Source organism: Mchenga conophoros, linkage group LG3 (genome assembly GCF_057382185.1).
Source record: "Mchenga conophoros isolate Kocher_MC1m ecotype Shallow Benthic linkage group LG3, M_conophoros_male_GT1.1, whole genome shotgun sequence".
Taxonomy (NCBI): domain Eukaryota; kingdom Metazoa; phylum Chordata; class Actinopteri; order Cichliformes; family Cichlidae; genus Mchenga; species Mchenga conophoros.
In genome coordinates, this window is record NC_140528.1 from 67,815,538 (window position 1) to 67,834,107 (window position 18,570).

The following is an 18,570-nucleotide window of genomic DNA, read 5'->3' on the forward strand; positions in this document are numbered from 1 at the left end:
TAGAGAGCCGGAGGTCGACAGACTACCTCCTTGAGATGAATAAGACAAATCATCTTTTCATTACGGCGCCGAAAAAGAGAGAGAGAGGGGCAGTGAGCAAAGAAGGAAATGAGACAGAATAGGATATGAAGACGGATGGTTCAGTCGCACGAGGGAAGGGGAGGGAGACGTCAGCCTGCAGGTCAGCGGACACTGGCTTTAATCATTGCAATGCGGCGGCGATGCAGTGCAGGACAACACAAAAAGAGGCGACTTCATGGTTTAAAATGTGTTAGTCGATTTTATTTTTGTCTTTGTACAATGAGGAAAAAAGAAAGACCCATAATATCAAGAACAAAAAGTGCATGCATGTTTAAAAGAAATAAATAAATAAAAAATGAAATGGGTGACACATCTGCATGGCTCTCCACTCAGGGGAGGGACTTTTGCTTTCTGGTTTTAGTCACGGTCTAAAAACTGAAAGATGACGTCACACTGACAACAAGTAGGCAAACAAACTTTTATGTCTACAACTGGTGGAATTACCCTTTAAAATGTGCTTAAACCACCACATGAATCAGCTGTTACGTGGTAATCGTAGAAAAAGTAAAAAAATTACAACCTTTACTGTGTATTTCTGTTTAAGATCTTCTAGGAATAACCTTTGAAGTTCATCTTCATCAGAAGATAGCGAGAGTGTTCTCTGCCTCTGCAGCGACCCTTGGAAACTATTCTAAATGTCATCAAACTACAGCTTTATTGTTGCACACTGAGGTGTCAGACGTTGTCATTAAAGGTACAGGGGAGCTTATAAAATGTCTTTATGGGGTAAAAAGAATAACTTAACACATCCTTCAGTAGTTCAGCTTCTCCCCGGGTTGTATGATTAAACTTTGGGTGCAGTCAGTGATGCTGACTAGATGGGAAACCTTTGACTTGGGTGAGACCAATACTGGAGTTTTGGGGCAGCTGCATATTTTTGAAGTAAAAAATAAGTTGGTGTTAGTTCAGGGGCCAATCCAGCAGTAAATTCTGAAACTAGCAAAAAGCTTAAACTGCGTCCACAAAGGACGCAACCGGCTCATCACTTTGAAGCTGATCATTGGTCACAAGCAGTAATTTCAGGATATGGTTACCCGGGTAACCCCCTAATGTCTTTGCTACCAGGAAGTATGTCAGTCATAGGTATTCTTTATTCTCATTGGTAGTTGTTTCAGTTGCTCACCTGCATCTTTTGCGTGTAATCTCCTGAAGTTGCCAAGTAGCATTCACTTTCTACAGTTTTTGGTCGCCACGTCGCTGCTAATTGCTTCCAGTCTGCACACAACTCAACTGGAGCGATCGCTCGTCTCTGAGCCTCTACTGTCACGCTGTCCTGCAACATGAGCTGCAGATGCTGCTGAGACTGTTGTAAATACTAAGTCACTGACACCTGCATCATCTTCAATACGATTTAGAAAAGACGAAAAAAATCTAGACTATAACTGAAACATCTCTGATACGAACATTGTTGCTATAGGACTACATCAGGTGCTAAACATCAGCCAATCAATACAACAGTTTTAACCACAGGGGAAAACGTCTCAATAATAATAACATCTTTCTTTAAGGGGCGTCCACACAGGAAGTGACTAAAAGTGACGTGGAGATGAGAGACGACTGAAAGTCAAAGACACATTGAAAAGTTGGCGGGTCCTGAGTTAAACTTTTCTCTGCCTGGACATTAGCGAGAGAAGCGACTACCAATGAGAGCACAGGAAACGGCTGACTGACATTAGATAAGTTAGTAAAAACATACAACAGGGTTACCTAAGCAACAGGAGCCTGGAACGGCTGCTCATGACCAACTGTTGTGGCGAGCACTTCCTGTGACACCGCTTAACCTTCATGTAAGCACTTTTTTCTATGCTTAAGTGCTTTTAACCTTATTTAAGGGGAACTCGGGGTTCAGCATCCTGTCCAAGGATACTTTTACCTCCAGACCAGTAGAGCCGAGGATAGAACCGCCAACCATCTGATTGGTACATGACCAGGATCACCATTACAGAATCACGATGGAAAAGCGTTACATTTACATTTTTCAAATATTGTATTTGATGACATAACAGCATCACATGAAACTCTGATATAACATCATATTTACGCTGATCTACGTTAGTGCAATGTTCCAGAGACGTCTTTGGTTTGGTGACCACAGAGCAAACCTGCCGAAATTATGGCCACAAGCAACATGATCCACTGTGTTTATAGGCTTTTTGCCCACTTCCTTAGAGGTTAAGAGCAAAGTTAGCATGGCCACAAAAGTGATAGGATAAAGAGTGAAAATGAGTACACACCTCATCTTGCATCAGCCCATGGCACTAGGCCATCCTCATGTACTCACTTTAAGAGGTTACATTCACAATAAGACTATTTCCTTAAAGATGTAACTCACTCAGTACTCTGCTCTACACAGTAAACGATTCTTGATACAGTAAACAGAATGAATCACAGCACCATCTGACCTTTGCCTCGACACACCTGTGCGAGCACAAGCACGTTTAGAAACGAAAGGCACATCTCATTAGAAAGAGAAAATAAGGCTTACATCCTGGTGGGCCTGCTGATAACATAATCCACAATGGATTAAACCATTTGTGCAGTATCTGCTCTCAGGATGGAATATAATAAAGGCAGCTCACGCTACAATACAATAAATCCAGGCTAAATTAAAAAAAAAAAAAAGGCTTTGATAAATTAAGTCAAGGCAGAACGAAGTCGATAAGAAAACAAACAGCCTCATAAAAACCAACAGTTCATACTGAGGCTCACTACATCACAGCGTCGCCCTTTTTACTTTAATGTGTTTACAAAAGGTTTTAACTCAGAATGTGTTTCATACGTGTTCTCTACGCTAATATAACACAACACTGATATAAACTGTATTTTTGTTATTAAGGATACACTATAGCACAAAAAAACAAATCTAGAGTGGGACCAGTGCAGTATGTGTATCAGCTGCTTTCAGTTTGTCTTTTAGGTTTTGCTTTTTCATTTTAATTCTCTGTCACGGTGGTGGAGACCAAAAACGGAGCTAAAAGGAGTGATTACCAGGCTAGACTCCAAATGTATGCTAATATCTTCCAAGTTGAATGTATTAGCAGGATGCTGCACAGGACAAAAAAAGAACAGAAATAACAGACTAACAGAAAACATCCAGCGAGCGGCTCGTGTCTGAATATTTGAACCGATTTGCTCTTTGACCCGGAGTTCTTATTAAAAGGGACGATCAGGTTGACATGCACTGTGAGGACAGTTTGTCATCCTGTTCATATGATTACAGGATGTGAGAACCTTGCTTTGGTCACGCCTGCTAATGTTCCCGTTTAGCGTCTGGCCACGATATACTCCTTCCTGTTTGGTTAATGATGACCTGAACTGGTTCACAGACCTGTTCCTGGGATTTAGTTCTACAAATAAACCAAGTAATACGTGTTTAAAACCTCCTTGTGAAACTGTAATGCACAAGCATCACGGACCAGTTGCTTTTTGAGGAGTACGGCTGTAGTTTTTGGGAGGGACAGCGCTGGTCGAGCCTCCATCGTTACATCAAGCAGTTGCCCGGCTTTTTTTTTCCATTTACTTTTTGACACTCCTGGGCGAGGCACTGCTGTCCAGCTACCATTTCAAGTAGACACACCTGAGCCATCTCTACTTGTAAAATCACCACCACCATCAGCAGCAGCAGCGCATCACTCCCTGTGGAGCGACAGGACAGGGGGACGATTCCCGGATCCATCTGTCCCTCCTGCACTGATGTTGAAAGTTCTTATTTGGGTTTAAAAAGTGTCCAGATGTTGCTCCTCTTCTCCTTTTTTAATAGCTGTAAGAAATATAAAAGAATATGTAAACAGCTCTGAAAAATTAAGACACGCGTGCAGCCGATGCAAACACACTTTACCTGGTTTTCTATCGTTTCCCCTGGTCCACGCTGTCTGTCTGCTCCTGGTAGAGAGAAAAATACACAGACTAATTTACACATTGAACAAATAAAATAATAAAAAATTATAAAATCCATCCAAGAAAGATAAAAGTCAACATGAAAGCTGACAGAAAATGAAACAAACACAAAGACCTTTATCAGCAGGAAAAACTGTAGAATTTATGAAAATACAGTTAAATGTTACAAATTTATACCCTCTTTCACATTTCCAAAGCTGTCCGCTGGGACAGAATGGAGTCTTTCCTGGGCCAATCCTGGCCCCGGGCCCTTATGTTTGACACCTTCTAGTTTAGTGCTTTGTGAAGTAGCCCTCATGTCTCGTTCATCAGCATGTGCAGCCAGTTTTAAAGAATGATCGTACTCAAAGACTTCAAAACAAAAAAGTGTTGAGGACTGTGCACTCAGTGTGTGGCGAGTTCACCGATCCACTAATGCAGAAGGAGAAAACCTCTCTCCTTTTCATCTCTGGCGTTGCCTCTGCAGCTGATATTGATATTTCTGCACTTTTGTGTCTCTGGCAACATTTCTCAGAGAGTGCATTGTCTGTATATGGCTGTAAATATACAGAACATATACGTAGCTTTCTTTTTTTAAACAGCAACTTGAGCCAACTGCCCCCCGTCAGAGCTGGTTACCCGTCCAGTTCTCATGGTCTGCTGCCAACCTCAATGCTACTGGAGTAGAGAACAACTCGTCAGGTTGCTGTTCATGTTTAGGCACATCGCTTTGAAGCCGATCGTCGGTCACTAGCAGACATTCCAGTCTCTGGTTGCCTGTAAAGTATTTACCACCCATGTCATATGTCACTCGGCGGTATCTTTCACTCTCACTGGTTTTGCAAACGAGCAAAAAAACAAAAACACAGCCATGTAAAACTGAGTCGTGTGACGATTAGCTGTTTACGGCTAGCATCCATCAAGAAGAAATGCTCACATGTGTGAATGAACATTAAATGTGATGATCAAGGATTCACCTTGATGGCTAATTTCACAGCAGGAGCACCACCCACCCGATTTCTCTAAAGACCTTTGCAGTTTGCTGCAAAGCGCCTGAAAGCACCTTTTTTTGTTGTTCACTGTTTGTTTTTGTTTGAAGAATATGAAAACACGTTATCTGCGAGGAAATTTCTGTTGTTTAACGGCAGCAACAGGACGACGCAGCTTCCTGTTCCTGTAAACACTAAATTAGACATCGAAAAGAGACGAGTGGATGCTGCTCACGATCACCTGGAGCACAGCATTTCATAAACCAGACTTCCTGTGATGTAAACAGAAGACAGCAGGCCAGAGGCTGGTCTTCTTTTTTTCTCCAGCTCTGCATGATGAATTTTTTAAAGACTCGTTTATTCGTTTTTTCTTACAGCCACTGCAATAGACAGCATCAGTGAACAGAAACTAAAAACTACTGTCCATGAATGCAGCTTTTACTCCATCTCATTTATTCTTATTGAAAATACTAGAAGTAATATTTCTCTAGTGCCATGTGTTTATATTTATTCACTAGAAGTCTCCATCTGGACCTGAGTGTTTGCAGACTTCTACTGTAAGTGTTGCAGGCATTTTACTGACTTGTTACCTAAAAGCACAAAGTTTAGAGCCGAAATGACAGGTCGCGTGTAGTTCAGTACCTTCAGGCATTTTCTAAAGCTTTCCACAAGGGTTAGGAGTGTTTATGGGAATTTTTTACTGTTCTTCCAGAAGCACATTTGTGAGGTCAGACACTGATGTTGGATAAGAAGGCCTGTCTCACTGTCTCTACTCTAATTCACCCCAAAGGTGTTGGATCAGGATGAGGTCAGGACTCTGTGCAGGCCAGTCAAGGTCTTCCACACCAAATTCTCTTATGTCTTTATGAACCTTTCTTTGGTGCACTGGTGTGCAGTGATGTTGGAACAGGAAAGGGTCATCCCCAAACCGTTCCCACAAAGTTGGGAGCGTGAAATTGTCCAAGATATCTCGCTATGCTGAAACATTAAAGGGCTGAGACCAACTGCTGAAAATCAGCCCCACACCATAGCAGTGATTTTATAAACCTTTGGTTATTGAAGTGACTGAAACAACTAAATGCAATGATGTGGATGGTTGAGTAATATAGTGCATATTATAAAGAGGAATGTGAGATATGTGCACGCATAAATATTTATGGATACATAAGAAACGGAGCTCTTCTGCAGGCAAGACAAAAGCAGAAACAGGTAACATTTTCATCACACACACAAACACCTGAGGGGACTTGGATGTTGGTCGACTGTTCGGCTCCACCGCTGTGGGCGATGCGGGGACGCTCCCATTAGAGTCTAATATCAGCAGAGTTCGCCGCTCCCTGGCTGGTTTTTCACACTTTGTCACGCGGAACCTGAGAACGATAGAAGGGTTTGAATGTTTGTGCAGCCTGCGATCCAAATGAGAGAGCTGGTCCAGGTCGCAGGGCTGGCTCAAACCCCTGTTCTTAAGCAGCTGACATGACAATGACTACATATATACAGTAGAGTGTATGAAGAATCATATTTTTACCTAAAAATAAAAGAGAATTTAGGTGGCACTTCATAAATATTATATTTACATGGAAAAATGACCAAGGTAAAAACAGAAAATGGTCTGTTATTGAGTGATCTAGGACAGAAACTCAGGTCATAAGCCATTCTTAGAGCCACACACACACACACACACACACACACTCTCTCTCTTTCTTGGTTTCTTACTCACCTAAACATGACATCTCTCTCATCCGCCCACTCTAAAGCTTTAATTAAATCAGCAAATGAATATTTGTATCCAGGTCATGCTGACCCCTGTGCATATGGCGCCATTCATCTAAGTGCGCAAATGAAAAGAAACCTCTTCGCATCCCAATCAGCTCTCAGCGGGACATTGAGGAAGGCTGCGTGACGGCGAAGAGGCTGCACACTTTCCCGGCCTCACTGGTGGATTGAGAAATGGTCTCTTTACTTTAAACTGGATCTAGGACACAGCGGCACTAGATTTATGATGGGAGTACACTGCCAGGATTTAATTCTCACTGTGGTGAATTCTTCTTATAATTACTGAAACTAAAAGTCTGGACATTGAACACAAACACAAGAAGAACCAGAAAAATTCCTGCACACTGCAGGATCATTGGGTTGATGATGAGGGTGTCCAAATTCCCTGCACAGACATTGTAAAAGATGGACATAGGTGAACCCGGTGGAGAAGTGCCTTAAAGCTGCATGCTTTGCCCTCATGACCAGTAGGGGGCGACTTGTCTGCCTCAACAGCCCTCGGCTCTCTTTCTGATTACATTATGCGCTCAGTTGCCAGTTTCAGGTCAATACCAGAGCCAGAAAATAGGATTATGTTCATTGACGAACAATTTTTCAATCAAAAGTTGTTCGCCAATGAACATGCAGTGTCTATGGTTTCTCACAGCTCAGTCAGAGCAGCTCCTTGCCATGTCCAGTTTCTAAACAACAAGCAGGCAACAGCGAAAATGCTTGATACTTTTACTTTTTTTTTTTTTTTTAAATAAGACACTAACCAGTGACATCACTGTGATTACACCGTTTTATCTGTCTATGGTACCCTCACATTTGTTGCAACATTGTCCGCTGGTTTAAGAAAGCATTTTTGCTAACACCATTTTATTTGCAAAAAACAAATGTGATGGAGAGGGGCGGGTCGCTCGCTTAAAAATGACTTGTCAGCCACAACTCATCAGCCAATAAGCATGTGATATCAGAAACTAATTTTCTTACACACTTCTACAGGACCAGAACTCTTTTTGGAACCACAGCTATCGCCATCTGGTGGCTTTAAGAGAGAATGCAGGTACTTCGGGATTGGCTTTTCCAACCTGAAGCTAGGTCATGTTTTATACTGATTTTCTACAAGGGGACCAAATACACATGCTTTCTGCAAGCAGCTTGATGTCTATTAAATTGTAAGAATAGCTCCTGTCATCGATTAATGCTTTAGAGTTGAGTGAACACTCACTAGTCAACATGACAGTCCTGGTGATATCCTGAATAAGATATTAGAAGTCTGCTTATTAATGTTCGTGTCTCGGTTTTGTGAGGACCTGTGCTGTTAACAGTGGCACGTGGAGCAGTCTGACCACAAGTTTCTGACCTCCCAGTGTGGTATCAAAGTGCATGAGATGCTTGTGCCTTTTAAATGAAGTGTGAATATTTTCGAGAGTTAATGTTTGATTGTTAGCGCCGTGTGTGTGTCTGTGTGCACTCAAGCCTAGTGTCCCTCTGGGGCAAACAGTGTGTCATTTTTCATTTACTTCTGCTAATTAAACCACCTCGTGATGCGATTCTGAGAACATTTTAAAGGCAGGAAAATCATCAAAAGGCAGTAATACACCCAGGCTTGTCCTTCAGTTATGATTCAAACACACACACACACACACACACACACACACACACACGCGCCCACCTGCCTACAGCCAGGACTGTGACCTCCACACAGTTACTGTGCCGCAGCTCTGCTTTGCGGGCTGACGGCTTCCTCATTAGCGGCCATTTCTTCTGGTTGCAGCGGGTGCAGATGTTCTTGTTGCCTCCCAGGCCCCCGATGGTGTGCAGGTGGTTACAGGTGTGCTTGGCTGCTCCCGGGGGCGCCCCCGGCGATACAGGTGTCATTGGAGGAGTGGGAGTGCCGGGGGAGGTGGGGGTGAGCGGAGGACTTGAAGATAAAGGAGGAGAAATGTGTGATCCTCGCAGCTCTTTCTTCAGATTGCCACTTTTTAAAAGCCTTCATGAATTAATTACACAATATTATTGTGAAATGAACTAAGAAATCTTTTATAGGTCAACAACTGTAAACATCCAAAATGTGAGGTAAGAGGAACAAACCCCAACACGAGCTAAAGACTTCGGCCCATTTTACCCAGAGCATTTAAGCTCGCTGGATTCTGCAGTGCTTCCCTTATCGCAGCCCGCCGCTGCAGAAATGACACATCAATATTTCATACTTCAAAACAATTACTGACAAGCTCTTTGAGAACAATCACCCTCAGTGATTATCTTTAAAGTAAAAATGGAAGCAGTTTACTGCGGCTGCAGGTGAAGTTTCAGACACAACATAAGTAAACAATTAGATAAGCCCACAAATAATGGCAAACGCAGACGCGAAGGGTGTCGCGTCACATGATGTTTGTCTCCAGCTTCCTCCTCTGAGAGTTTCTTCTTCATTCACTCCCCGTGTGTTCACACACCACTTTGCATTTAATCATTAGTTATTATTAATCTCTGGCTCTCTTCCACAGTGTGACTTTTGTCCTCCCTCCCCTCACACCCAGCCCGTCGCCTCAGATAGCTGCTCCTCCCTGAGCCTGGTTCTGCTAGAGCTTTTAAAAGTAGTTTTTCCTTTCAACTGTCACCAAGTGCTGCTCAAAGGAGGCCATCTTTGTTGAGGGTTTTTTTCTAATACTGTGGAGTCTTTACCAGTGCTGGAACAAAGTTACATATTTGAGTAATGCAGTATTGTAATGCGTTATCTTACTAAATTCAGTAATCATGCTACAGTTAAAATTACGTTGTGACCTGTATTACAAAGATTATCCGTGCCTGGCAAATAGAAAAGAAAAAAAACATGTGTACTTGCTACAATCAGCTGATTTCAGTTCGTGTGTGTCCAGGACAGGAACAGCTGCATTCCACTGCTTCAGCTCTTTGCAAGCCTCTGCACAGACAGCACGCTAACACTAAGCTAGCCAAGAACCCAGAGTGATGGTAACGCCGAGCACATGCAGACCCCAGCCCAGCAGCCAGAGCCTGAACTTCAACAGGTAACAAAGGCAGTGATGAAGCTTAAAGCCTCAGCTTCTACCTCTTCATGTTTCTATAGTAGAATCAATCGTCATCTTTGCTTTGTGCTGATACCTGCGCTCATGGCTCTGGTAGCTATGATAGCTGGGATAGGCTTCAGCCCCTCCCCAGGACACTGATAAGGACAGCGGAAGAGAATAGATGGATAAAAAAAGGGTCTTTAGACGAGAGTTGTTATTGTTGATGTTGATACTGCACTATATAAATAAAATTTAATTTAATTTAATGAGCACTATGTACTTTTAAGCCTCAACAAATCTGGTTATTGGGACATTGAAAGCCTTTAATGCCTTTTAAAAATTATTCCAAGAAATGTGACAGCTCATAAACATATGCAGCCACTGCAGATTGAGTCATTGGCCAATAATAGGGTACAAAATGTGATTTTGGTCCACCGGAAGAACAAAAGACGTGATGTTGGAGATAAAGTGACGAGAACAGGAACTGCTGTGGAAAGATGATGAGAGGGACTAAAGGACGGTAGAGAGGTGGTGGAGGACTGATGGCAGGAGAACGGAAGTTAAGCACTGAAGCTGGAGAGGCAGATAGTGAGCTCTGGCGACACTACAGTCAGTCACTCTCCTCCTTGAAGCCTTTTCTCCATCCCTCTCTCCTGCTTCCTCCCTCTCTCCTTCCCCAAGTATCCAATAAATTACCCCCACCGATATCCTTTCTTCCCCTCCTATTCTGCCATCTCTAAGTGATCCACTGGCAGGCTGCCCATCCTGGCTGAGAGCGCGCGAGAGAGAAAGACAGATGTGGGACATAACAGCAGGAGAAACTACCACAGAGAGCCATCTGAACAAAATGAAAAAGCGAAAGGCAAACTAGGGGTGGAAATATGTGAAGGAAAACATTTGGAGAGAGAACTGAAGAAGTGAGACACATGAAAGTGACGCTGGGGATTGTGTGTGAATTCACAGTTTTCTAGTTTTTTTCCCTTTTATGTATTTATATGTTTGTTACAGGACACTCGGTGTGACACAGCAGAATACCTCAGTACCTAATCCTTGGCAGATGCAACACGGCTACCATTTATCCACACTGTTTTCTCCCAACAAAAGAAAACACCTTTCCTCTCTTATCTCCTTTCCGCCCAGCACAATATGAAGCGGAGAGAGAAAGATGACAGCAGGAGAGAGAGAGATACAGAGAGGGGGGAAACATACTCCACTAACTCGATTTACTTAGACTCCTACTGTCACAAGCATCTCCTCCTCTAATCCATCTATCTGCCCAACTCCTTCTCCCCCTGTATTAGAGGCAAAGCACCACTACACTTGTTAATGTGCACTCCTCTGCTCATGGCTCTGTATGGACGGAGGTGGGACGGTGAGCGGTGTTTCCCCTGCACCGATTTTCTCTGTTTGAGGTATGATTGCTCCAAGGAGTAAAGACATTAAGTTACAGGCTTGCATGCGACCTCACCAAAATACGTCTGCTAGATTATAGAGGAGTATTAGGCCAAAGCCCATCATCCTGTGTTTGCTGGTTGGGGGAGTCCAGTTGCAACGCTATCAGCAGGAGAGCTACTGGTGCTCTAGCCGTGGCTTGTTTCCCTGCTATCAGCAGCTTTTATTGCACTTAAAGCTACACAATAAGCTCTTATGAACCCCCAGTAATGTCTTTACGTCACCTCCACGCTCCACCGTGTCATAGCTCTTTTACGGGTGGTGGGAGACACTCCATATGCATTCAGGCCATCGGGTTTTATACTACTGGGTGATCCTGGCCACAGGCAGCAAGCTAAAGCTGCTTTAGCTCATAGCTGCCCAGTTTTCACATGGTATGCTAGACATGTCATTTAATCTCAAGAGCAGCTATTAGAAGTGATTTAATGTAATAATTCTTGTCACATACTGTATATAGTGTGATTTCTAGCAGACCAACAGCTTCGTGTTTTGTTAGCCGCAACACACGTTTAACATGGAGACCTGCTATTCAATGAATAATGATAATCTTATGATAAAAAAAAAAAAGTATGTAGCAGAAATATATCTTTTACCACCATCTACATTGTGAAAGTGAGTGATGAATACACAACAGTATTCTTTCCACATTTACTGGTCAAAACATTTTAGGAAAAACATTTTGAATGTTATTTGAGGCAGCTCAGATCAAATGGCTAAACAAGTTTTGACTGCCGATTCTTTAGATATAGCTTTTATGCTGTGGTGACCTTCAAAAGTAAAGTTAATTCAAATAGTCCAAAATGACCACCAAATAAGGAACTTCAGGTATTTCATAGCACTGCTAAGTGGCAAGACTCAAAGGACTTTAGCTAGCCAACTTAAGCTAACTTAAGCTAGTTAGCATTATGTTATATAAGTTTCTTTGTATTTTCAACTGACCCTAAAACAACTTAAAGGTTTTTAAAACGGGAACTAGATTTCTTTGTTTGCGACATCAAGCTAAAGCTAATACCAAACAAAAGTTTAAATCAGATTGGAGTTTGCTTGGCAGCCTGATTTACACACAAGGGGAACCACAAACAAAGGTAACATCACATTTCAGATTAGAATGGCCCTTTACTATCATTGTACATGTGCAACAAAATCTAATATTTATTCTATTCTATTTTCAAACTACTTTTTATAGAAAAGACATTTATGATGATCAGTTTAGTTGTCATAAAACTGTTTTAATAATGCTACATATTACACTTTTTTTTTTAACTGTATAAATTACAAAAGTTATACAGCCAATATGCTAATAACTCAGTTTAACAGATTAGACACTATATATATTAAATACCTTCTAAGGTTCACTAACTTCAAAAGTTACTCTCACTTATTTTGTCAGTTAATTTAATTTATATAAATAAAATGGTATTGAACTAAAGTCAATTCACATCAATAAACACATCAAGATGCTTTGTATTGCTTAGTCAAGTCCCTTCGATACCAGAGAGAAAATCCCAACAATCCCTTTTGGCCAAGCACTTGGTGACAGTGGGGAAGAAGAACTTACCTTTAAGAGGAAGAAACTTCCAGCAGACCCAGGCTAAGAGCGAGGCAGCCATCTGCTAAGGCCAAGTTTTTGTTAACCAACAATTAACTGTGGATTTGATCTATAAATGTCTATAGTTCGATATTTGACCAGAAGTTCAAAGTCTATAGTGAACATTATTCTTCTAACAAGTGATAAGTGGCTCGACTGACTAACCATCCAAAGCTTCTGCTGTTCTTAAGCCTCCAGCATTTCTTATATTTTCACTCTGTTTAATTACTTGATTTTACAGCCAAGAATCTTATGAGGAAATATGTCAGCAGCTCCAGTTACTATGTTTTAATAATCCCACAATACAGTGAAGTGGCGCACAGTGGCTTTTTGGGAATGGTCTCCAGCTACGTGTCCCCAATCGGACCCTGCCAATGTGGATAGGATCAGGAGGAAACTGTGGCCTCATTGCCTTGACTCTTCTTGTCCTGCTCTGCATGCTCTCAGTTCAGACACACTCAGACACATAGAGTCTCAAGGAGGCTTATGGTGCCACCTGGTGGTCAAACCAGTTAGTACACAGAGTCTTTGCCCAATTAATTTAAGATGAGCCCAACAAAGACAGAAAGCCTTTTTAATAACAGATGGACTTGTTCTTCACAGCGTGAGATCACACTTACCCATCCGAATCAATGCTGTTTTCATGAATCATGGCATTTAGGGCATCAGAGTTTGCTAAAGAGGGAGAGAGAGAGAGAAAGTTATACGCTTATAAAGACGGGGAAAAAAAAGGGAGAGAGACGGAGGGAGATAAAAGTCGTGTTTGGAATTAGTGAGGAGTACGCTCCAGTGACTTCAAAAGCAGAGCGCTTATTGAAAGATGGCTCGAGCAGATTAACTCTTTAACACAGCGAAACGGCACATCACATGCAATCACTGAACACATAACAACTGTACACAGAAGACCTCGGCTGGGTGGGAGGAATCTGGCAGACCGTGAAAACTTTTGTCTGGAGCAAAGTTGCTTCAGAGTGTTACTCGGAAAAGTTTCAAACTTCCACATAACCGTCGAGAATGCAGCCTTCGGAGGTAAAGTTTGAAAAATTCTCACAGTGCGCACGATCAACAGCGCCCGACCTCTGCTTGCAGACAAAGTAGCTCAGGCGTAGATTTACATAATTTGCTCCCAGAGACACATTTCCCCAAGGCCAGGCCTCGATGCATTCACTGACTTCACTAACACACCGCTGTGTACACAGATAAAGAAATCTGTGCAGAGTTTGTGACAAATGAGCTGCACACACACAAACAAACACAGATGACTCATGTAGGTGGACGTAGGAGTTTCATGTTAAGATTTCACATCAGCGTTCACAAACGTCTGCCTCAAACTTCCTCCTCGTGTCATGAAGGAAGCCTCGGTGAACGGATGTTAATTTTAGTGCAAAAACATTATCTACTTGTTTTTGCCAGAAGAAGGCCCTAACATGAGTAGTGGTCAGAAGAAAGAAAATAAAATGTTGGCATATTGTTGGTTCATGCACAGCTCTCTTAATTTCAGTCCTTCCTTTTCTTTTTCAGTCATTCTGTTGTAGATTTGCTACTGTGCGATCATAGTGCATGACCAGTTTGAGCCAAGCTTTAGCTGTCAGACAGACGGCCTCGCATTAGAATAATTTGGTATTCAGAGGAGTTCTTGGTCGACTCAGTGGCTGCCAGGTGTCCGGGTCCTGTGGCTGCAAAACAAGCCCAAATCATCACCCCTGCTCCACCGTGCTTCACAGCTGGTATGAGGTGTTTGTGGTGATATGGTCGATTTGGTTTCCTCCAAACATAGCGCTAGCTAGGTCTTGTGGTTTTTTTAAGATGCAACTTTACAAAGTTAAACATTGTTGTCATGTGCTTTTTAGAAAGAAGAGGGTTTCCCCTGGCAACCTGTTCTGTTTTTCTATTGTAACTAATTGTAATTGTGTTGTCATGAACTTTAACATTTAACATGCCAACTGAGGCCTGTAGAGTCACAGATACAGCTTCTGGGTTTTTGTTTCTCTGAGGGTCTGACCTCAGACTGAATGACTGACAGCTGAATGTTTTCCATTTGTTAATAATCTTTGATGGATATCAAATTGTTTGGAAATGCCCTCATAACCCTTCTCAGACGGATGGACAGGAACAGTTGCTTCTTTAAAATCGTCATCCTTCCTCCTTGCTACTGTGCTAACAAATAGTTAAACACACCTGATGTGCTCCAGAGCAGCAAACTATCAAAACCTCTGCTTTTATAGAGGCGCTCACACTTGCTGATGGTAAATTAATCATGTGTATTTGACTAGCAGCAGTTGGCTAACCTCTAAACTCGTGGAAGTAGTGAACTGTGTACTGCTCCTGAATTTTAGCTTAATTTTTGCTAACTAAATAATGACACCCACTCTGGAAACCAAGTGAAACTAACCTGGAAAAAGGGGTCACTATGTCATCACTTTAGAAACGGATAATGTTCCTTTACGTCTTTTACAAAGTAAACTTTTGGATGAAAAAGGATAATTTTGAGGAAATTATTTTTTTTGTAACCCTTTACAAAACATTCCCTGAAGATCATTGTGAAGATTTCAACTTCAAAGGCAACTTTCCCTGAAAGACTTTCTGAAATATTCCTAGAACATAATCTTAAGGTTAAAAACATGCAGTTATGTGCCTAAATGTGAGGTAAGGTATGTGACACTGCCGAAGCAAACTGCAGTAAACATTTCAGCAACTCTTTAGCTTTCAAACTCTCAAACATCTTCTTCTCTTCTTTACTTGTCTTAATAGTATAGCTGAGTGGTTCTTAAACTGTGGAGTGGGACCCACTACTGGGCGTGGAAAACCAGGTGGAAAATATAAAGTAAAATTAACTTCAAATAATGAAGAACTTTACTTTTAAATGATATCTGACCAACAATACCAATAAAAATGAGTAAAGTTTTTCCACACTGTACATGTTCAAGTACTTCCCACTGGTTGCAAACATGGTAGTGACTTTTCCTTTGTTTGATCAGTAGAGGGCAGTGTTTTCCTTTGTCTGATCAGCCATCAGAGCGGTGCACGCTATAGCATTCAATTCCTCCTCTCTTTATTTAGACTGAAACGGCTGTTGCTGCAAAAATGTTGAGTGGACACAACAACTTCCTGTTTTCATTAGAGAGAGAGGGGGAAAAAAACAGCTACAGAGATTTCTTTTTTAAATCTTAACCATCGGCCAAGTTTCCATCAGTTGAGCAATGTTGAAGGGTGAGAGAAGGTGTAGTAAAACAGATATTTATAAATAGAGAGCACAATGACGTGCTGACTCCACAGCAGACTGACACAGGCGAGTCACGATAATCAGAATCCTACGAGCATGACTGCTTCATAAAACAGCCGTGAATCAGCTCAGAGCAAACGTACAGCTCAGGACAATGATGGCCAGTCACCAACATGGGACGATACAGCCTTTGTGTATCACAGGATTGGGTCAAAGTGCAATATTGAATTACACTTAAAGAATCAATAGTGACATGGCACATTTTCAACTCTTATATGATATAACTTCTTATAGATGGGTGCTATACGGCAGCGGTTCCCAACCTTTTCTGCACCATGGACCGGTTTAATGTCAGACAATATTTTCACAGGCCTTTAAGGTGTCGCGGATAAATACAGCAAATTAAAATGATACGACCAAGACAAAAACTGTGGTATTTTGTAAATATAATAATAAACGTCATTTCACTGTGTAACTGTGTAACTTTATTAACAGTGTCCTCCAACAACATTGAGAGTAACATCCTCCTCTCTGCCCCTTAATGCTCTCTGGTCGCTATGGTAACGTGTAAATATTTCTTTAAAATAAGACGCACAGCTACAATTCGGGAAAAGACCCAGGGAAACCGAGTTAACAATAAAAACCGTGAAAACCATAAATTTCACGCCTCAACTCTCGAGACTCACGGACTGGTACCGGTCTGTGGCCCGGGGATTGCTATTTATAAATTCTCTATACAGAGCTTACATTTAGTAAACAACCTGTCATAAAACCAATAAAACAGAAATATTTTACAAGCCTGTCAAAAACTTCTTTAAAACAAAAAATCATATTACAGTGGAACCCCGACTTACGAAATTAATTCGTTCCCGAGGGTCTTTCGTAAGTCGAAGCACCCATCGCCCGTTTTGACTGAGGCGATGCTGAACGATAGGCTATAGGTTAATTGCTAGCTAGAACAACAATACGTCGTCTAAGTGGAACAGCGAAGCGCAAGTACTGAAGCCAAGGGGTTGTCACATGATTCGGAAGGCATTGTGGGCATTGTAGGCTCAGCCAATCAGAACCAGCAGATTTTGTTACACGGGCATTTTGCCGTAACACAGGCAAAAATATTGCCGCTCAGTGCCTTCGTAACTTGAATTTTTCGTGAAACGGGGTATTCGTAAGTCGGCGTTCCACTGTATTATTATTATTCATTAGGCAAATATGCATTTTATATCAAATTTGAGCCGGCACACTGGAATTCTTGTCAGTAATTAATTAAGCACAACATTAAACCAGTAAGACTAATTTTTCGCGTTCGAGAATTCAAGTAAATAATTGTCTCAGTTATGGTGGCGCTCTGATAAATGTGTTAAGCGCTGTGTCCTGCTACCAGTACGTTTGGACAGTGGTGTGAGGTAACAGTGTTGGTGGAAAGTTTGAGCAGCGCTGTCAAAGACCGAGTCCTCTGTCTGCCCTCAACCCTCCAAACACCGGGGTGAACAGCTACTTTTCCAGCCTCTTAGACTACACACGGCCTCCTAACAGCTGGTGCAGAACACTGCTAACTTTTACTGTATAATCTTCAAAGTATAACCGTCTCTTTCTTCTCTTTCCTCTCCTGCCTCAGTATAATTCTCTGCCTTAGCATTTAAAAGCCTGTTTTGACTCTTAGTTTGTACAGACATATATCCTGAACTCAGACTGGGCTCCGCAAAAAGACTTGAATAAATCCTTTTGTCCTCCTCCGCTGCAAGAGGTAGTGCCACTTCTGTGTTAAACACCTAATTCTTAAAATGCTGATCAGAGCTAACGGCAAATAAATGTCTCAGCCGGTCTGTTTGTAGCAGGAGAGAAAAAAAAAATAGAAAACCTATGAAGTAAATATTTCGTTTGAAAAGTTCCAGATTAAAAATGACCTAAAACTGAACTTTAGACTGAGTCATCTGCATTTTTTCAACTTTTTAAAAAGACCATATCGTGAAAAAAAACCCCAAACAACCCCAAAACATTTTTGTTCCTTTGCCCTGTGGTGCTAGTTGCCATCCATAGATCGGTGTGAGATGCCAAGTTTTGGGGCCATCAGCTGTCTTCTCTTGAACATAATGGAACTAAATGACACCTTTCTTGCAGCAATGTCTCCTTGCAGAAGCCATGACCTGGTTACTAAATATATAGGAACTGCTGTCTTTCACCAGTCATGTCACTGTGCACAAGAAAGCGTCCATCTACCTGTGAAACGAGGCTCAAGCTGTGACAGGATGGAAACACTGCTCAGTCCAAAAAAAGGAAAATAATGCTATCGCTACCTTGTGCATTTCTTTTTTCCTGAGTAATGGGGTCGTGACTTCTTGAAGAGATGCTGTTTTCTTGAGCACAACAACGCAAAGTGCTCCTGCAATTTAGTTTCATTTTATTCACAAGCAGGCAAACATCTACAGCCAGTATTTACAAAACCGGAGCAACTCAAAACTAAATAATCAAGATGGATAAACTGCTCTGCAGGCCAGTGGAAAAAAAATGTGCATATTTGACTTTGGTGGGGGTGAACAAGTGGAACAGGGCGTCTTCTATTACACGAAAGCATCC

At 41.8% G+C, this 18,570-nt stretch overlaps 1 protein-coding gene across 1 annotated transcript in view; it reads right to left on the minus strand.

The window, feature by feature from the left end:
• Window positions 1-260: 260 nt before the first annotated feature.
• The window catches only part of rell1 (RELT like 1), a 33,458-nt gene continuing 15,148 nt past the window's right edge, over window positions 261-18,570 (minus strand). The window contains exons 4-8 of the mRNA XM_085266835.1: window positions 13,394-13,448; window positions 8,380-8,628; window positions 6,184-6,316; window positions 3,920-3,963; window positions 261-3,841 (exon numbers count right to left, since the gene is read on the minus strand). Of these exons, the coding sequence (XP_085122961.1) occupies window positions 3,928-3,963; window positions 6,184-6,316; window positions 8,380-8,628; window positions 13,394-13,448 (473 nt within the window). The 3' untranslated portion in view covers window positions 261-3,841; window positions 3,920-3,927. The remainder of the gene's footprint in view (window positions 3,842-3,919; window positions 3,964-6,183; window positions 6,317-8,379; window positions 8,629-13,393; window positions 13,449-18,570) is intronic.